At 47.9% G+C, this 20207-nt stretch overlaps 2 protein-coding genes across 3 annotated transcripts; both read right to left on the minus strand.

Moving 5' to 3' along the window:
- Positions 1-184: 184 nt before the first annotated feature.
- On the minus strand, positions 185-13026 carry LOC147127196 (phospholipase D1-like). The gene is given in 29 exon segments (XM_086021303.1): positions 185-1070; positions 1436-1553; positions 1660-1813; positions 1881-2015; positions 2360-2409; positions 2534-2647; positions 2779-2867; positions 3045-3155; positions 3253-3366; positions 3455-3573; positions 3849-3977; positions 4347-4557; positions 4661-4843; positions 4913-5023; positions 5109-5147; positions 5149-5191; positions 6004-6087; positions 6455-6604; positions 6738-6754; positions 6756-6891; positions 7199-7291; positions 7373-7431; positions 7505-7570; positions 7890-7998; positions 8107-8249; positions 8349-8509; positions 8594-8764; positions 11997-12145; positions 12855-13026. Coding segments are annotated over 27 exon segments (3102 nt in total). The 5' UTR covers positions 8733-8764; positions 11997-12145; positions 12855-13026; the 3' UTR covers positions 185-845.
- Positions 13027-13167: 141 nt separating this feature from the next.
- On the minus strand, positions 13168-19389 carry LOC147127197 (acyl-coenzyme A thioesterase 9, mitochondrial-like). 2 transcript variants are annotated; one of them, XM_086021301.1, is made up of 16 exons: positions 19226-19389; positions 18648-18742; positions 18448-18474; positions 17293-17338; positions 16806-16976; positions 16698-16735; positions 15923-16006; positions 15618-15721; positions 15414-15487; positions 15279-15346; positions 15086-15197; positions 14757-14847; positions 14501-14586; positions 14318-14405; positions 14083-14233; positions 13168-13585 (listed from the first exon to the last, which is right to left on the minus strand). In XM_086021301.1, the coding sequence occupies exons 1-16, from the start codon at positions 19237-19239 to the stop codon at positions 13527-13529; spliced, it is 1308 nt and encodes a 435-aa protein (XP_085877427.1). In that variant the 5' UTR covers positions 19240-19389; the 3' UTR covers positions 13168-13526. The 2 variants fall into 2 exon arrangements, with proteins under 2 accessions (XP_085877427.1, XP_085877428.1); XM_086021302.1 differs by lacking the exon at positions 18448-18474.
- Between the last annotated feature and the right edge of the window lie 818 nt (positions 19390-20207).

Genomic DNA, 20207 nt, shown 5'->3' on the forward strand with positions numbered 1-20207 from the left:
CGGGTGCTCCAACCTGAGTGAGCCTCACCGACCTCTTCTCAACTGCTGTCACCCTGGGACCAGCAATTTCTTATCTTTACATCATAACCCCAAACTGCCCAAACTTTCAACCAGTGTCGGATGAAAGTAACACTACGGGCTCAAAATCCGCAGCTCCCCAGCTGGCTACGAAGACAACGCAGCATTTGTTTTAGTGTGCACGATTTGTTTATTCGAAGGAGCACAAGGTGACGACCGGGCACTCGCCACGACAACACGAGCAGAGTCTGTGCAAAATAGTGCATGGGGTGGAGGACACACACAGACGCAACATGCGGGACAACGACGACGCTCACTTCCTGGGAACATTTCCACGTTTCAAGGCAAGTCGAGGGCGAGTGGCGAAGACGAGGCAATCGTTGAAAACAAGGCGGGAGCGCTGCGAGGTAGAAAACGAGGGGCGAGGAGGATAGGAAGAGGAACAAGGAGAAGGATGGAGACGATTCCACCTCCATCCGTAAGACAAACATGCCAAGAACAAACATGGAGGACGGCAAGCCGGACACATGCTCGTCGCGCAGTGATGACGTCGCCCGCCGTGGGCGGGGCTAGCCAGTCGGAACGGCACGTGGGCCGCTTCCCGTGACGAGGTCGTCGCATCGGATTTAAGGCGACCGTTTTCCCACAGGGCCGACGACTTCCCGCCGGTCGGCTGAACAGTCGGCGAGCGCTTGGCACTTCGGGAGCATGCGAGGAGGCCAAGGGGCCGCTAGTGTCTTCTGCTGCGGTCAGTCTTTTCACTTGGTGAGGTTTTCCGGAGGGAGGGGGAGGAGGGAAAGGCCCCGCGAGTCCCGCCGGACGCGGCCTCAGGTCCAAACCTCCATGGGCACCATGGCCTCCTTGGAGCCGATGGGAGGGAGGAGGTTCTGCTCGGCCAGGAACTGCAGAGGAAACTGCACCACGAAGCCGCGGATCTTCTTGAGCTCCTCCCGGGCTCGGTCCGGGTCGTCCCGGTCCAGGCTCGGCTTGCTCAGGTAGCCCTCCAGTTCCAGGATGTTGCGCACGTCGCTGGACGGCAGGCAGCGGAACACCTGAGCGCCGCACGGCAACAGCAACGACACACCTGTTAGCATGAGGCTAATGAAGCAGCATTTTTTACCAAGATTTAATGTAGAGTATTTAAGTCACTTTTAGGGAGTATTTAAGTAGACTTCAAAGTTTTTTTACTTTTGAGAGTATTTTGGTAGCTTCAAGAGTATTATATTAACTATTACGAAGTATTTGAATACATCCAGGAGTGTTTAGGTCACATTGTAGATGAACACTTACTGTCTTATTGGTCATTATGGTGGTACCGGAAGAGTAACGTAGTTGGGATTTGACTTCCTCTATATCGCATTTCAATTTTTGAACGTGAGCTACGAATGAATTCCCGAAATCTGGAAACTTTTTCTACCTTCTGGTAGATGGTGGCGTTGCGAGAACACGTGGTCATCCAGACCTCCTTGTAGAACTGATCGCTGATCGGGTCCGACACGTCGATGCCGGCATCGGTGTGGCCGCCCAAAATCGTCCTGACAGACAGACGGGCACCAAGTGGTCAAAAGTCTTGGGACGCAAACACCCAAGAAAAATGAATGGATGGAAGAAGCCGGGAAGTAACAATCGCTGCGGTGTTACTTGAAGCACTCGATGCGAAGCTGCAGCGCGAAGCGTCCCGCCCGGTACTCCAGCCCGTCCATGACCGACATCACCGTCTCCACGTCCTCCACGATCACGGCCACCTCGCTGTCCCGCTTCCCCAGCATGCTGCGGTCGTTGATGTTGGCCGAGCCTGCGGGTGACCGCGCGCCGGTTACTCGGGTCGGCCGGCGCCGGCCGCGCCGCGCTTGCGGCTTTACCGATGATGACGGTGTTGTCGTCGGCGATGAGCATCTTGCTGTGCACGTAGATGAGCTCGGTCACCAGCTTCCCCTCCAGCTCGGCGTGCGTCCTCAGGCCGGCGATGGAGATGTAGTTGATCCACTGGTCGTCCACTGCGGGTCACATCGGCGATACATGACAATGGTGAAATTCCAAATACTAAATAAAAAAAAAATATCCCGCACAAACAACATAAAGAGGAATTTAATATTGAATATTAAAAGATCAAAACAATCAACCAAACGGCCACTAGCTCAATGCTAACATATAAAGAAAAACAGCATAGACAGGCTAAGGGAAATTAGCATCCATGTTGTGGTAATTGTAAATTGTTTTATGAGGGAAAATTTGACAGAGCCCTGCGAGTAAAAAATGAATTTTGAAGTGATGGAATTTGAAGAGTCAAAACTATTCCAAAAAAAACCAAAAAACGACGACTTCCTGTCAGGTGACTTACTTTCTCTTTTGAGCTGTGAGATGATGGAGTGGTCGCCTCTGTTCATGGTCCTGCGGAGGTGACACATTGACAGGCGAAGGGCATCAACGTTTGCAAATTTACGCAAGATCCTCACACGCGGGGTGGACCTGAAAGGAATCTCATACAAACGTGCTCTCACACGCGGGCCCCAACCTGTAGTTAAAGTGCATGATGGCCTGGATGGCGCTTCCTCCGCCGGTGCGGATGTCTCCCTCAAAGCCTGGCAGCAGAGGCGTGACCACGTACACGCGGTACTTTTTACCTTCCCTGAAAAACGGAAAACAGCCGCTTCTTTCTTGAAATAGTCAATCAATTAAATCCAGACTTTCAAGAAACGGAGCAAACTCGGACATACGGTTTCCGCCCTACAGCGACAAGATGAAAATAGCGTGCGTCACCTGTGCGCTTTGATGATCCGCTCGGCGATGGCGTCCCCGATCTTGTTGAAGACGTGTCGGTTGTCTGCGCAGCTGATGAAGAATTGATTCTGGAAGGAAACACCTGCATGTCAGCAAGGCGCCCAAAACACCACAGCGGCGCTGGCAACAAAAGTGAGTACGCCCCGAAGTGAGAATGTCCAAATTGCCAAAAACGCGTATTTGAACCTTTTGGACGGCGTTGCCTTGAGATGCTAGTCGAATTTGTGCCATGCGCACACACGCACCTCGATGTAGATGAAATGCCGGCTGTTCTCGATGACCTGCACGTACGCGTTGTGGATGGACTCTTCGTGGTACTTGATGCCGGCCGACCAATCGGACGCCGAGCGGAGGACCTGGACAGACAGGACAGACAATTGGACGCACGTTCCAGAAGAAGAACGGTTGACATTGTCAAGCTTCTTAAGGGAGAGAGATAAAATGGCGGCCAACCTGAACGTTGGTGTTGACGCATCCGGGGACTTGGTAGCGCTGAGGGCCGGCGGTGGTGTGCGACTTGGGCAGGAGGTACGGGAAGGACAGCAAACGATATTTCGGCTTGACGATCTGCAGAGGGAAAACCCGCCGTCAACAGGAGGCCTGATGGATTTGATCGATGGGATCGAGGTCAGGACGATTTTTCAAGCCGGCCCACCTTGGTGAAGTTCCATCGCTGTATGAAGTGCCGGGCCACGTCGCGCGCCGCTTTGCCATGAACCACCGACGAGATGTCGTGCCAGGGCATCCTGGGTGTCAAGTGACGGTCGATGAAATCTGCGAGAGCAAAGATCACCGGATGGAAGGACGGATGGTGTTCGAGGTAAATGTTAAATATCGATTTATCAGAGGGATACTTCAGAGAGTTCAAACCACCACATAGCTTAGCTTTTTAGTCCGCTAACTTGATGCTAATGCTAGCATCTAGTGATTGGACACAAATGGTTCAGCAACACGCAGGCATACAATGGAAGAGCACTTGGTCATATTCTTTATCGTCAGCGTAGAATGATGATTAGCGCCGCACTGATGAGAGGAGCTGAGACGTTTACCATCGAAAGGTTTGTCCAGTTCGATCCAGTCCTTGTGCACAAAGTTGCAGTAATCTTTGCCGTGCCAGAAGCGCGTGTTCCCGCACAGGTCGTCTTCGCACGACGGCGTGTTTTGCTCCAACTCGTTTTCTGAAACCCGCCACAGACGTTTATTGCGGATCAAGTTTTTTTTTTTTTTGGGGGGGGGGGGGTGAGGTTCTTAGAAGTAACATTTTTGGGGAGTTTGTGAGAGGTTTTTGAGTGTGTGTGAAATAATTTTTGTACACAGTTTTTTTTTGATAAGTGTGAGATTTTCTTTTTGTGTGTTTGTATTTTTTTTTGGCTGTGTGCTCCGGTCTGTGCGAGAGTTTTTTTTGGGTGTGTGTGGGATTTGAGTGTGTGAGAGTTTTGTGATGTGTGAACGTGTTTTCATTGCGTGAGAGGTTTGCTGTTGTTTTTTTTTTTTTTTTTTTTTTGTTTTTTTTTGAGCGCCTGAGTTTTTTTGCGTCAGCTTTCTACCCGTCACGTCGAGTTCGTCATCGCTGTCGACGTGGGCCAGCCGGTGTTTCTGCAGGTGGCGCTTGATGCTCATCTTGGCCCTCCTCATCCTGCTCTGACCTTTGATCTTGGGTTGCACCACCGTGTCGTCGGCCGAGAAGGCGGCGTTCCCGTAGCCGCCGCCGCCGCCGCCGTTGGCTTGGGCGACCGCGTTGGCGGAGCTCGCCTCGGCCTACAATCGGATACGATCACAAATGGGATGCAATTGTAATAACGATGGAGTAAAAAATGTCAACAATACGGGATGCGATCATGTAAAAAGGACGCGAGGTGACCTGCTCCGCTTGCGAGAAGGTGACACTCCCCACGTCGGTGAGTCTGTGCTGTCGGTCGTCCCAGCGGCCGTAGGCCAGGTCGATCCCGCCCACGAAAGCCACCGATTGGTCGATGACCACCACCTTCTCGTGGTGAGCCCACAGGTACACGGCGGACGACACGTGGTCGGGGTGACGCATCACCTGGCCGGCGACGGCGACAGTGTCACGGGGCACAAACGCGCACACGCGCACACACACACACACACTCACCTTGATGTTGGGGTGCAGGTGGCGTAGCGTCAGCTTGCTGTATCCCGAGTTGATGCCCAGCGCCAGCTCCACTTCCTTGTAGAGCATGACGTAGATGTGCACGCCTTGCAGCTGTCGGCAAAGCGCCACAGCCGAGGTCAGCGCCACGCCCAATCGCCGCTCCCGCCCGCCCAAGCCCGCCTCCCGCCGCACTCACCGCTTTGCGCCGCAGCAGGTGGTCCAAGCGCCAGCGGTTTGCCCTCCACGATGGGCCTCTTCAGGAAGATCTCGGGACTCAACCTGACATCAAATGAACACACACGCACACACAGTGAGGAGTTGTGTGTGTGTGGGTGTGTAGTAGCCTCAGACAGTAACTGATCTGCTTGGTGTAGCCGAAATAATTTACTCAAGTAAAAGTACTGTTCCTTCAAAACAATATGACTCAAGTAGAAGTAAAAAGTAGTCATCCAAATAATTACTTGAGTAAAAGTAAAAAAGTACTAGGTGAAAAAACTACTCAAGTACTGCGCAACTGTAGCAACGCCTCTTTTTTTATATTTTTCAATAAAATGAATATAATTTAATTAAAGAATAGCGTAAAATAATCTTAAGGTAAATTCAAGTACTTTAATAAACAATAAAATAATCATCTCTGAGAGAGAGAGAGAGAGAGAGAGAGAGAGAGAGAGAGAGAGAGAGAGAGAGAGAGAGAGAGAGAGAGAGAGAGAGAGAGAGGAGAGAGAGAGAGAGAGAGAGAGAAGAGAGAGAGAGAGAGAGAGAGAGAGAGAGAGAGAGAGAGAGAGAGAGAGAGAGAGAGAGAGAGAGAGAGAGAGAGAGGTGATTTAAGTAATGGGTTCAATGTAGCGGAGTAAGAGTACAGTTTCTTCTTCACAAATCTACTCAAGCAAAAGTAAAAAGTATAGAGATTTAAAACTACTCCTAGGAGTACAACATTTCTCAAAAGTTACTCAAGTAAATGTAACAGAGTAAATGTAACTCGTTACAACCCAACTCTGCTGCTCAGACATAAAAGTTCCACTCGAGGTGACCACCAAGTGAACTCGCATGCTAACACGCGCGCACGCACGCACGCGCGCACTTGAACGCACCACCAGTCTGTGATGAAGATTTCTTCTTTGGCCTCCTCGAGAGCATTGGCCACATCTTCCATGAATGTCTTCCCGTTCACGTACCTGCACACACACCAATGCCGAGTTAAAAAAAAAAAACAAAAAAAAAAAACACTTTCTGATTTTTCAAAACATCTCTTTGCAACGTACGCTATACTTGATCATATTCGCCTGCACACCCGCACACACACACACACACACGTCTCACAGACAGTATAGTGTTGCCCAGCAGGGGGACAGGTGACGGACAACAGAGGCTCACTTTCCCCTCACTTTGTGTCGAGTTACGTTTGTGAAAAAAAAAAAAAAAAAACACACACTGGATGGCTGGCCTGCGGCGTTTAATTTTCCAGATGGAAGCTCTGGCCGGTTTTCGCTGCGTCCGCAACGAAGCCAAAAAGCCGGACTGACGGGCGGTTGCCGCGGTTACCATTTGGCGGGGACGTTCTCCTCCTGCCTGGCGAAGGAGCCGAAGCGATGGTCGGTGAGGAAGGCGCCGCCGTGCTTGTGCACGAAGCCCTCGATGGCCTGCCCCCACCAGCGGGCGTGCCGGTAGCTGCTGCACTTCAACACCAGGCACCTGGAAGGACACGCTCGGTCGGTGTACTAGCACGCTCCATGGCAGGCAAAAATTGGCCAGCCAGCGCTAGTAGGCAAAGAATTTTACTAGTCAGAATTCTGGAGTCGTTTTTTTGATTGTGGGCGTTGTTGACCTGGACAGGCTGTCCACGGCGCACGCCGTGCTGCGTCGCCGTGTCCTTGGAGTCCATTTTGACGCTGAACTCCTTGTCGAACAGCATCACGAAGGAAATGGCGCCCGAGTCGGGTTTCATGTACAGCAGGAACGAGTCCTTCACTACCAGCCACCTACTCACGCGCACACACACACACGCATAAATACACGACGACGATAATGGCATTCAAAAAGACAATTGCTTGATAGGGTTCTAAAACCGCCACAATCGATGCTAATTGTTGGCATGTCAATGGCGTTTTCTATGATATGTTAGCATTAAGCTAGCGGCTTAAGGTAACCTTTGGCTCATTTGAATACACAGTATGTCATTCGTTTTGCTTTTCACAGTACAAAGCCTCTTTTTTTACATGAAAAAAAGATCCTTTCGTCAAGTAATGGGAGTATTTGTGCTCAGTTCCTTGTGGTGTGCGCACTGACCGTTTGGACCAGCGGTAACACATCTTGCTCTGACCGCAGCAGTTGAGTCCGGGGATCCGATGGCCGCCGGAGCGCTTCAGAACCATTCCTTCTCTACGAGCACAAAACACTTGAGGGTGTTGGCAATTGTGTGTTAACTATAAAATGTGAGGACTGGCCAATCAAATGACTTACAAGCCTTTCGGGCCCAGATCGTGGATGAAGGACAGCTCGCTGACGTCAATGAACTCCATCTGACAGCGAGAGCAAGTCCAAGAATTCAACGTAAGCAACAACAACAACAACAACAATGTGGCGGCTGCTGACCATGCCGTGGTAGTTGCGGTACGTCGGCATCTTGAGGAGCTTGTTGAGGTAATCTTCCAGTTGTTTCTGGACAAAAAGCAGCAGAGGAACATCAACGTTAGCTAGCTAGTTAGCTCCACTAGAGAGAATAATTAACTCTTAGAATGTGGTGCTGCTTGGTGTGTGTGTGTTAAAGTAGCAGTTGCTTGACGTTTTACAATTGCCATGACATCAATGCTAACTTCAGTTAGCCCGTATAGGGGGTTTCACATTATATGTTAGCTAGCTGGTGGGATGAAATGATATGGTTTGGTGGGGCAAATATACAACGTTTAACTTTAGATTAATGTGGCCATTTTTCAGGCAACTGGGAGTGAGCCTTGAGGACCAATTTTTGTTGGCGGACCTTGCGGCTGGACACTTGCTCCTCCCTGGCCAAGTCGTCTCCTCCTCCTCTGGGCAGGTTGGGGATTTCCCTGCCCTCCCCCGTGGCCGTCTGCCTCCTGATGGTGTGACTAAAAAGAAAAAAAAAAAAACCAACATATCACGATCCAGTCAAATCAAAGAGATTTTCGGATTCCTGATTCAAATCGGTTTCCGTGACATCGCTAACAGCCACGGACCTGCGCGTGGGCAGCGGCAGGTTGAGGACGGCCTTGTACGTCTTCAAGTCTCTGTGGAGATCCTGGAAGTGCTTCTCCTTCTTCTTCACCAACCAGGTGAACTCGCCGTGTTTCAACTCGATCTTGTAGACCGCAGGCAGGGACTGAAACGTCACACACACACACACACACACACACACACCAAAACCTTTTAGACAGAAGACACACGTGCGGGACTTAGCTAGTTTGGACTTATGTGGCACCTTGTTGACACTCCTCTGCTGGCTGACATTGAAGCGGTCCTGGGCCGCCGTGAAGCGTTCCACCTCCAGGATCTTGGCGGTGATGGGACAGGACAGGAAGGCCGACTTGCAGTCTTTCAAGCCCACCGTGTTGTACACAGCCAGGAAGGGCAACCCGTCCCCTGGAATGGCATGAAGGTCAAAGTATCAGTGTAGCTGATATCAGACGCCGCAACCCCAAATTAAATTCTCCGAATCGGAGCTACCTGGCTGTCCGGCGTTGTGAACTCCACCGCCGCTGTCGCCCGTGTCCAGCTCGCCGGCGTCCAGCGTCTCCATGATGCCGGTCATGTCGCTAGCGACCAGTTGCAGCGTGCTGGTGGTCGGCTGGGTTTGACCCAACATGGCTAACACTCAGCTGGGAGCCCGAGGCTCACCTGGAGAGACAGGTAGGGGAGGTACCAACAATGAGGACACACTTCGGCCCTCGCTATATCGCAATCTTTTTTTTTTTTTAATAATTCACGACAGTACATCTCAGGTAAACATGACTAGCTAACTCAATACAGCCTAACCCAACTAGTTAGAACAAATTGTGATGGATAACGGGCGAAGATGGAAAGGAAGATTCCCTTATTAAACAAACAGTAACAAAACACGATGATCACAAACACATTCTTGCTTTACCTCCCAACTGACATCATAGCCGTACGCCGCAGCGGCGAATGCTATAGCTAGCAAACAGCCCACTTTTAAGTTTCATCAGACTTGCGACAACAGAGTTCAAAGGGTTTGACGTTTGTTTCAAAGAGTCACTCCGTCACTTGGGCCCCAAAAAATGCTCAGCCAACATTTGCCTTCGAGAATAATATACGGTCCAGACAGCGTTGACAGCACGCCGTTCAGCACTCACGTTAATTGGCCGCGCACGCGCGCACACACAGCCACTGAGCTCAGGCTGCTACACCGAGCATCGCCATCACCCTCACTGCACACGCACGCACACACATCGGCATCCACTGACCTGAACCGGCGATGACAGAGGAAAGCTGGTCCTCATCCTCACCTCGTGTGCTCCCCCTCCACTTTATCATAAAAGCCCCCACACACACACACATGCGCTCACACACCGACAGACGGTGTGTGAGGTGGTCAAGCGGACTAGTGCGGCGTGAAGAGGAGAGAGACCTGACTGGGCGGGGGTGGGGGGGTGTCATTGGCCCGCCAGGCTGTCTGGAGTCTGACCGACAGCCAATGAGAGGCCAGCGGGGACGGATTGCGCTCAATCTACCTGTGTGTGCGTGAAACCAACTTTTACTTCACGTAATGCCGAACTATGTCCCACGTAGGTGTCATGAGCTCTCTCTCACATCACACAACGATCACAAAATGGCTGCCCGAGACAGGAAGTCCCAAAAAAAAAAAAAAAAAAGAACAACACAAGACATTCACACTGGACGGAAGTGAAGCGTAGCAACGCACCAGCGTCAAAGAGGTGACAGGCTGACGTTGAGGTGTGTGCGCGCGTCAACAAAGAAGCCACACAATTAGTTTCAGGTGGTCACACACACCATGAAACGGGAAGAACCAGAAGGCGTGCGGCCTGGCTACTGACTCATTGTTGACATTCCACATGGCAAGCAGGCGCTTCTTCGTCTGTAAACATCTTAGCCGTGTGTGTGAGGATGACGATGACGATGATCTTTGATCTCTGGCATTCCAATACGTAGGCTTTCTTTCCAAACAAAAGCGACACCAAACCCTTAAGTCTGACACTCAGTCAGTGCAGTGACAGCATCTTGTCCTCATCATCAGGTGACGCTCATCTGATGCCGAGATAATGCGAGCGTCACAAAAAAGCAAACCAGTCGCACAAGCGCCACATTGACAGGCGTCAGTGGGACAAATGTCAAGAATTCAGCGGACAATGCCCGATAAGAGCAAAACATCTCTTAGCGTCCGGCTTTCTCACATCGCACCTGGCGGATTAGCTTCATTGTGTCCGTGTTTTTGATTGCATTCAAAACGCTTCGAAAGCAGACTCGAGCGCTCTTTGCTCGAGCACCATTTTGGCGAATGTAGCAAGAGTCCCGACCAGAATTTCACGCTAAACACGTTATGTCAGCGGTTCGTTGTTATTCACGTGTTATTCACTTTTTCGGCTAGCATCTTGTCCTTGGTCATGTGACCTCAAGCTACAGCGTCTCGTTTTTCTCACATTGGTAGCACCTGGTAATTCCTTTGTTCGCTAAGCTCTCACACGGGTGAAACTTTGTTAACCACAACAACAACATGGGGGAGCAACACCAAGATAAATTGCTGCCATTAATGATTCAAAAGCTAATGCCGGCTACTTTCTGTGCATTGCATCAACAGCTGATGATGACTATTGATAAAAGGCTGCACCTCTCACACACACACTCACCTTGAGCACTGAGTGTACAGTATGTTGGCCACGTACAATACACACATACACACCCACAAAGTCAATTAAGTGCTTACGGGCGCACACACACACACAAAACACACATACACGCCCACGTGCGCAAGGTACCTGCACGTAACAAAAGCGACGCCAAACCATTAAGTCTGACACTGAGTCAATGTTCATTCAGGAGGACAAGCCGCAGTGGAAGAGCAGGTCTCTCACACACGCACACACACTTTCCTCACACTTCCTGCGGGGAGCCTTTCGACACAAAACGGCCAAGAGATCGTGAAAAAGACGCACGAGACGATGGCGTCATTTTGAAAACGCAAATGCCCGAGGGACGGGCCTGGGAGTAGCATATGTAAAAGTAGAGAAACGGCGCTGCGCCGACTTTTTAAGAACTCGCTCGAACTTTGAACTCTGATTCAAGCAAACAATGTGGCTGAGGAGTACTTTATAAATATGTGACAACTACAACTCCCATGCAGCATCTCTGCCTCATTTTGGACACATGTGGTTACTATGGCAACGCCTCTTGGCATTCGCTGCCGCTTGGTCTCCATGGCGATGGCATCTAGGTAATGTCATTTCCAGGTAATCAAATTTCTAGGTAACCATTTTGTTCACATTTGAAACCCTAATTTCAAACCTGAATCCTATCATTAAGAAAAAACACAATTTGAAACCCTAAACTTGTCTTAAAAAAACACCTTAAAACCCTAATTGAAACCGAGCTTGCAACCGTAACTTCAAACTTGAGACCTGGTTTAAAACCCCTAATTCCAAATCATAAAAAATGAATAATTACAAACCCTGACCCCTCATCTTATATCCTAAACTTTTGGGGGGTTGTACACCTATAGCCACTACACATTCCTACAGCACTAAAAAAAATGGCCAAGTCATTCCAACACATACGCGACGAAATTTGAAAAAAAACAAAAAACCGGAGAGCCCATTTCCAGTCAATAGGAGGAAGTGCGGTGGAAAAAAAAAAAAAAAACAGAAGCTGATCACGTGCGTCTCATCCAATAGAGACCCCCCCACCATCACCCCACCGCCCACAACGGAAGCGCAGGCTCCGGGGTGATGCTCGTGCACGGTGATTGATTGACGCACGCGCACAAAGGCAAACTTTCTCAAATTCGTACCCACGACCACACACACACACACACATTTAAACACTTGCACACACACATCACATCCCGGAAGTATGGAGCGCCCGGCGTGCGTCTTACCTCCTCCAGATGAGAAGCAACTGCTTGAGTGAGCCACTGAGCGCGACCAAGACGTGAAGACGACGCCTCACTCACGAGAATCGCCACACCAGCACTTCCTGTCTCTTCAAAATAAAGGTAGTAGAGCGGAAACACGTTCACACCATTGCCTGAAAGCACAACCGGGTTATTCACAATTACCTCTGTCAGTCGTTGTAATGCAAAATCAAAATGTAATACAATACTGATCGATAAGTGAACTCATAATTTTTGCACGCAAGCCTTTTATTTTGAAAACGGACAGAAGAGCGGGGGGAAATGCGTTAAATAGATGTGAAACGTCATCCAATAAGTCTTGTATTTTTTTTTATTGATAATTCAATAATGAATCAATTTATATTAAAAAATAGTGTTAGTAAATCTCATTATTATCAGTCATTGTTTATGATTCAAATATAATTAACCACTATTATTTTTTCTATATTAATTCAGTAAATTGATTACCTAGTTATTGAATTTGGACAAATGAACAGAAAATATAGCAAACATTTTAACGAAGCAATTTTAGCAGCAAAAAACAAACAGAAAACGAATGCAAAAATTAGAATATTACATTACAGTTGATAACCAAACTGCTCCGTGGGAATGTTGAATGGTTTACAATCCACTTTTGACTAAAACAAAAAATCCCAAATTGCGACACAACATTTCAGTCATCATAAACACGACAAAAATGCTGTCAGTCTTCCAAAGGCAGTTACATTTTCACTCATGTTCCATATGGTTCATATTTATATATTGCCTGACTTATATGCATAAAAACAAATCCCGTAATGGCCAAACTAAAAGCCAACTTTTCAAATCAAACCCTCCAAATACCTTGAAGAAGTCATTAGCGGTGTGGTGTGCTTTGGAGCTTTCCGACGACGTTTGTCTGCTTTTTGTGGCGCCTCCCTGAAAGCAAACAGGTGTCGGGTACCTATGTGGCCTTGTGGCACACGTCACACACAAAGCTCCCACGCAGGCGGGAAAACAGGAACCGTCGGCATTCCAAAGCAGCTCGACATTCCGGATCGCGCCGCACGGGAAATGAGAAGATGGCGGCACGTCGCCAATATTACTACAGTGCTTCCATGGCTTTTTGTACACTGGAAACAATTTCATGGGCGACAAAAGTACATTTGAAGGCCAATCCATAGAAATAAAAATCCATTTATTGCATCATAAGGTAGACTGAAGCATGCAACTGAGCAGAGTAACAGAGTGAAGGCAAAATATTACATAGAAGATACATTCAAGCAGTGCATAGAGTCACCCAGGAGATGATAAATAAAGTATCATCTTTAAGTATGGATGAGGTGTGTGACATCAGAGCGGTAGTCCACGCTGACTGGTCCAAAAGAAAAGGAAGTAACAGAACGCAGATGTCAAACATGTTCCCGTTGGGACAGCCTTGTAAACATCACAAAAAGTAACACGCACACACGTGACCATGTGTGATGCGTGTGCGTCTTTGATAACACACACACACACATTTTAGCTCCGTGCCCGTCACTTTGGTTCCACAGTTTGATTAAAGTGACGTTTCCCATCCAGATACAACATGGACTCTGTGGGACAAACAACACACACACACACAATGAAGGGGCGGGACTAAAATGCGCAAGGGTGTGTGTACAGGTACTTCCCAGAGAACGTCATTTACTTCAGTAGTTCATTTGAAAAAGTGAAACTCATTTGTGCTAGAGATTCATTAAACACATTGGAAAATACTTTTCAGAATACCAGTTCCAATCTAATATCAATTTCGTCTCATGTGATATTCTAATTAGGGCTGGGGGAGAAGAGACGATCATAAAAATGTCGACAGTAGCTGTGTAATGCTTCAAGTGGAGTCAACACACTATTAGCACCCTCTACTGGTGGAAAGCAGATACTGCAGTCTAACGCTGAAATAATTCAGCTTTTCCCTGTCAACGGCGTCACAACAACCCAATTTTTAGTTTATGAACCGAACTACTGAAAGTGATTGACTTTTGGACAATGTATTTAGGAAGCCCCTCCCAGTAGGTGCATCATGTGCGTGCGTGCGTGCGTGCGCGCTCACCTCCGTACGTCTGAGGGACGATGCTGGGGACGTCGCGGTCGGACACGAAGGTGAAGTGGAAGACGTTGGTGGTGTTGTGCTGGCGCGTGAGCGGGTCAAAGACTTCGCTGTGAACTCGGACCTGGATGTGCTTGCCCTCCGTGTAACACACCTGAAAGCGCCACACATTCCCGGTTGTTGTTGCTTCATCTCGGCTATCGTTGCTTTTTTTTTTTTTTTTTTTTTTCTACCCGACCTGTGACGAGAGCAGCAGCAAGGATCCGATCTCCACGGGCTTCTGGAAGAGAATGTCGTCCACGGCCACCAGACTGGGCCGACACCCCCTGTCGTGGAGCGGGGACGCCCCCCCCCCCCCTCGTGTAAGTGAGTGTCAAAGTGCTCGCGTCGCTTGTGTATTTCATTCCGATGTCACACTGACCCGAAGGAGCAGGCGTTGGCCCAGCCCAGCTCGTACGCTTTCCTCATCAGGAAGCCGCCGAAAATCCTGTTGAAGATGTTCCTTTCCTGGCACGCACACAGTGTCACTATTTACCCAACTACATGTTTTTTTCTTTTTTTTTTTTTTTTTAAATACAAAAGACATACCTGAGATTGAATGGCTGGATTTTTCAAAAAAAAAAAAACATGAAAAAAAAAAAAAAAACGAAAAAAAAAAAAATTCTTGGTGCGCTCACCTGCGGGTGGCAGATCTCCAATCCTTTCAGTTTGGCGTCTTCCATCCAAACCGAGTTGGGCGGCAACACGCGACTGCGGAAGCTCACCGTCCTTCACAAAAAAAATAAAGATACAAAAAAAAAAATGTGAGCGACTGCGTTAATTGTGATTTTTTTTCCCCCCTCATTTATTGCGATTGCAATTTAATATGCGATTCTTTTTTCAAGGTCCTCTTCCCATGTGTTTTTGGACAAACGCAACCAATAAATAGTCAGATTTACTCTACGTAAATATTTTGGTCTTCCAGGTTATGCAAAAATAAAGTGAAATCAACCGTGGGTCTTCCTACTTGGTGTCCAGCGTGTTGAGGAAGAGCCCATGAACGATCTTCCGCTCCTCGGCCGTGGGCGCCACTTTGAGGAGGGACGCGGTGCTCAGCTCCACCCGACGGGACTTGTTAGCTGGAGAGCACGCGCAGCAATACACAAAACGGAGGTCGCATGTCACAACTTTGGTCTTACGCAACACGCGTCCTCCCCTACCTTCGCCCTGCCGGAAGAGTTCCTCCTCTTCCGGACCTTTTGGACTCAGAGGATTGACGAAAGCCGCTCTGGAAACAAGACAGACGACAAAGTCAACGGGCTTGAGCGGGATCCCTGATGTCCGCCGCGCCCCACCTCTTGTTCTCCGGATCGCGAGCCACCATCACAATCGTGGCGTCCAGGACTGGTGAATACGCTCCATTGCGAAACTAAAACGACAACAAAAGAAGAATCTAAATTGAATTGTCCATTCAAGCTGGACGGACGCAAGTGTTGGGACAAGCGCAGCGGCCTGTGGGCGCGCGCCACCTGCCGATCAAAGCGTCTGCGACGTCACACCTGCGTCATGTGCATCTTGGCTTCGATGGAGGTCTTGCCCACCCAGGTCACGTGACCCGTGAACTTGATGTCGCAGTCGGGATAGATCACCTGCTGTCGCATGTCTGCAAACAGCCGTGTAACCATGACAACCCACGTCGGTCCATATATGGTGCGACGTTGCGCTCGTACTGCTCACGAGCAAGGCAATACTACCGAGCATCGTTTCATGTTTATAATGTTACTAGTGAGGACATACTAGTGCATGGACAGCAAATAAAACTCATATTGCTTTTCAGAGGCGTTTCCATGTGTGTGAAACTTACCAATTTTGTCCACCAGGGCGGTGACAATGGACAACGGCGACCTCTTCAGGGCCGGATTGTAAGTGTGCGAGTATGAAATGAGCACTGAAGAAGCAGAGATGTTATCGTTATCATCATCATCATCATCACTCAGTCTATCAATGTTGTATTTTGTGCGCTACGTATTTAAAAATCAAGTGCTTGACAGAAATGACATGAATAAAGATGTAAATACAAGAATCATTTTTACTTTCGCGTGCAATCGTTTTAATTGAAAAATTAACACATTTTGTTTTGTTTTTTTTTACCCTATTTTTAAGTACAGTGTTAACGTCAAGACAAAAACGGACAAAGAAATATGAGTCTGTTAGAAGTTCAAATTTGTGGAATAATTATGAAAATAATCTGAAAATGAGTGGTTGAAACACACTTTTTTAAAGTATGTTTAAAACTTAAAGTACTATGTGCCAGGCATTAAAAAAAAATAAGTGCAGAAATATTTTATATTTTTGTGGTAGCTTGACTGGACAATTTTGCGCAACAAGCTTGTTTTAAAAAAAAAAAAAAATTAAAAAAATGATTTGCTTCTACGTACACTCATTTAATTTCACTTTAAGATGATGAAATTTGTGATGGTGTTTTGTTTGATTTTTTTCATCTCCTTATTGAAAAAATGTTTTTGCTTCAAAAAATGGGGCAGAGGTAGAATAAAAATGACCGATTAACTGAAAGCCAATCAAGAAGACAAACACAGGAAAAGAGGCCCCCCAAAATGTCATTTGTGATGTGTTGGTACCTGCCAAACTATCCAAGTCCTCCAGGATGCGTCCAAACCTGACAAAGACAAAAAGCGGGCGATGGCGTCAGCGCCGGGTCTGCCCATGTGTGCGCGCGGTGCCGCTACCTGACGGTGTTGTGGAAGGTGAGGTATTTCTCTCGCAGCTGCGGCTCGGAGCCCAGGGGGAGGTGGACCTCCAGGAGGCTCTCCTTCATGCTCTTGGCCGGAAGTTCGCTTTGGGATCGGGCCAGCATGGACGACAGCGACGCGCGTTCCGACATGGCCTGCTGGTGGTCGCTGCGCGGCAATCAAACGTACGGTCATGACGTAATACACCCGATTTTTTTTTTTTTTTAAAACAAGGCGGTATAAGACAGACAGAAGGATATACTGGTTATCAAAACGTCTCAACTCCTCTCGGCTCATCAGTGCTGCGCTAATATGAGTCATTCTATGCAGAGGATAAAGAATGACACTCCATTGCTGGAAGAGTTGAAGCACCGCGACACAAAAAAGTATGCGCTGTTACTTTGTGAACATTTCACGCCTAAGGTGGGGGCAACTCGAAGGAAACAACAGGAAATGTGTGAAATCTTCGCTGATGATCGCGTACCTCCAGTTTGTCGAAGCTCCCACGATTTCTCTCAGCCTGTTTCGTACTGGAACAAATCAAATCACAAACCATCAGAATCTTTAAAATAACGCAGCACCGAGCCATTAACGTCTGGATTGTAGGCAACAAAAGTGAGACCACCCCGAAAATGAAAATGTCCGAACTGAGCCCAACGAGCCATTTTTACTCCCCTGTGTCATGTGACTCGCTGGTGTTACAAAGCCTCGGGTGTGAATGCGTGTCAAGAGTGTTAAATTCGTTATTATTGCTTTGGGCCCAATTTGGACATTTTCACTTCGGGGTGCACTCACTTTTGTTGTCAGCGGTTAAACATAGTACATATCAAATGGGCATTGTCCTACAAGCTGTAAACTGACTACTTTACATTGGAGCAGAATATTATTTTGTCATTGTCGCCCCGCGAAAAGATGAAAACGCGCCAATCGCTCGTTTCCTCGGTCAAGAGTCGACAGCGAGAGAAAAGAAACTAAAAGGGGGAAAGACCATACGGGCAAAGTTAACAGGCGAGACCAATCCCAGTGCAGCAGGAAGTGTTTAGCCGCGCTGTGGAAGGAACAGGAAGTCATGTCCGTGTGAGACGCAGACGGCGGCATGCATGGGAGCAGCCCGGCGGACATGCCGCAGAGGATAAACTTGCTACGCTATTAGCACTAATTAGAGCTGGGCGATGTAGTGTGCCGGCCTGTTTTGGCCACCTGGGGGCAGTATAAGACAGACGGCCGCATCTAGTGTTCATTGAGACTTCTCAACTCCTCTCAGCTCATCAGTACAGCACTAATAGCAGATGTTCTTTGCAGAGGATAAAGAGTACATGGCGTCATGGAGTCATGTTTTGTTGCCTGTCTGAATGTGGGGTAACTGTTTGTGTTCAATCTGTTGCTTAAATGGTTACAGCACTGCAATTTTGGATGCAAATTAGCATTAAGCTAGCAGACTGAAAGGCTAAACTGTGTGGTTGCTTTGAATATACAAGGTGTACTTTGCTTTGTTTTATGTGTGGTTTCACAGTTCGCTGCAACTGGAGTGACATGAAACAGCGTGGCGCCTCTTTTTGGAAGTGTTCACTATCGCCCAGCCCTAGCACTGCTAACGATGTTGTTATTGTTATTATTGTGCATTCAATTACCAACACACCGTTTGACACGTGCAACAGAGGATTTCCTGTGGAGAAAGAAAAACACATCAGACACACGCCGCGCAGTCCTTCTCGAGATTTAAGAGGCCAACATCCGATGACGTCAGATCATCAAATGAATTCTTTGAATGCGATCGCACATTTTGAGTTCAAGGGGGGGATGATGATGATGATGGAGATGAAGAGGCTTAAGTCTAACCTTCGGCCATGTCAGGCGCTCTTCCATTCTTCACCGCCGAGCACAGAAGTCTTCTGCTCGTCCAGGACGCTGAAGGTCGCAGACATGACATCAACCTGGACACACACATGATGTATATAAACAACTTTGGATTTTTTTTTTAGTCTATGCATGGAATCTATTACAAAAAAAAAATGATGCACAGCAATAATATTCATTATTTTCGCTGTATTTTACCACAAAGGATAAGGAAAATGATACCATTGGAATCGTCTTTAAAAGGGCTGCCAAAAAATGCTGGTTTCATGTACCTCGATTAAGATTTGAAACTGTACGCACGCCTAGAACGCGTGACGCATCAGATTTCAATTCATTTGTCTTGACAATCATGCAGACGTCAAGAATCATTCCCAGTAGTTTTCCTGAGTATGTCCGTTCCAGACACACCCAACTCAGTGTGGCCCTCCACCCTCCAGCCAAGCCCAAAGCAAACCCGAACACTAACTTGTTTCTTTTTCCACTTGTGGTGGCTGGGGGGGGGGCAAAAACAACCTTCGGGGAAACTGCTAACATCGACGCACGGAAAGAATACAACAAACCTCTTTGAGAACATCGCGCCGAGGAGAATGAACGCAGACGAGTTGTCAAGAAGAAGCAAGGAGGAATCACTTTTCCTCTCCTCGGTCCGACAGTACGCTGGGGACCACAGAATCAGGGTAGACAGGCACTTCCGCGTTGGCGATTAAGCACGCCCATTAGAGGATGACGCATAAAAATGTGGTCGGTTTTTTTTCGGCCGCGTTGTACCGTATATGCCCAGCAGAGGGCGCCAGTATAGTATACAAATGATCTGAAAACAGTCGGCGTACAGCACAGTCAACTCCGCTATATCGCGGTTCATTTTTCGCCTTTTCATTTGTCCCCTTGAAATTCTCTTCTTGCATCTTGTCTGCATAAATAAATAAATAAAAAAATTAAATTAATAAATTGAATTTTTTTTTAATGACAGCAGTCGTCTACAGAGGTAGACTGACTGTTATGTAAAATTTGCGGGGACACTAAGCAACAACCTGTGGTGCTCCTTTGAGAACCAGACCAAAATTGTTCTATACTCTTTAATTGTGATAAGAGAACTATTAACAATAACAAGCATGATGCAATATTGACCGTCGTGCTGATAAAATGTCAGTCTTATCTGTGTGAACTTTCATTCAGGAAGAGAATAATATGAATGTCAGGTCGTCAATCCGCAAAGGTTGAATGGGGGCAACTGGACTAGGTTTGTTTGTGGAGTCTCGGTGGGTGTGTGGAGTGTCGACATTAGGGTGTTGTTGTTGCTCGGGGTGGTTAGTGAAACTATCGTCCCGCAAGTGGTCGTCCACTCGCCTTTTGAAAAACAGCTCTTCTCGTAAAACGAGGCAACCCTAAGGGGGAGAAATGTCAGGCGATAATTGATGACTCAAACTTCCTGCTGTTTACAGACAGCTTGTTGGACATAGACGGCTTCTTTTACACCTCTTTCAAAGCAGAAGTCCTCCCTATGCAGAATTTGGACGCCGTTGTCCTCAAAGGAATGACAGT

The sequence above is a fragment of the Filicampus tigris genome, chromosome 21 (assembly GCF_054856515.1).
Source record: "Filicampus tigris isolate MCC_2025a chromosome 21, RoL_Ftig_1.0, whole genome shotgun sequence".
Lineage (NCBI taxonomy): Eukaryota > Metazoa > Chordata > Actinopteri > Syngnathiformes > Syngnathidae > Filicampus > Filicampus tigris.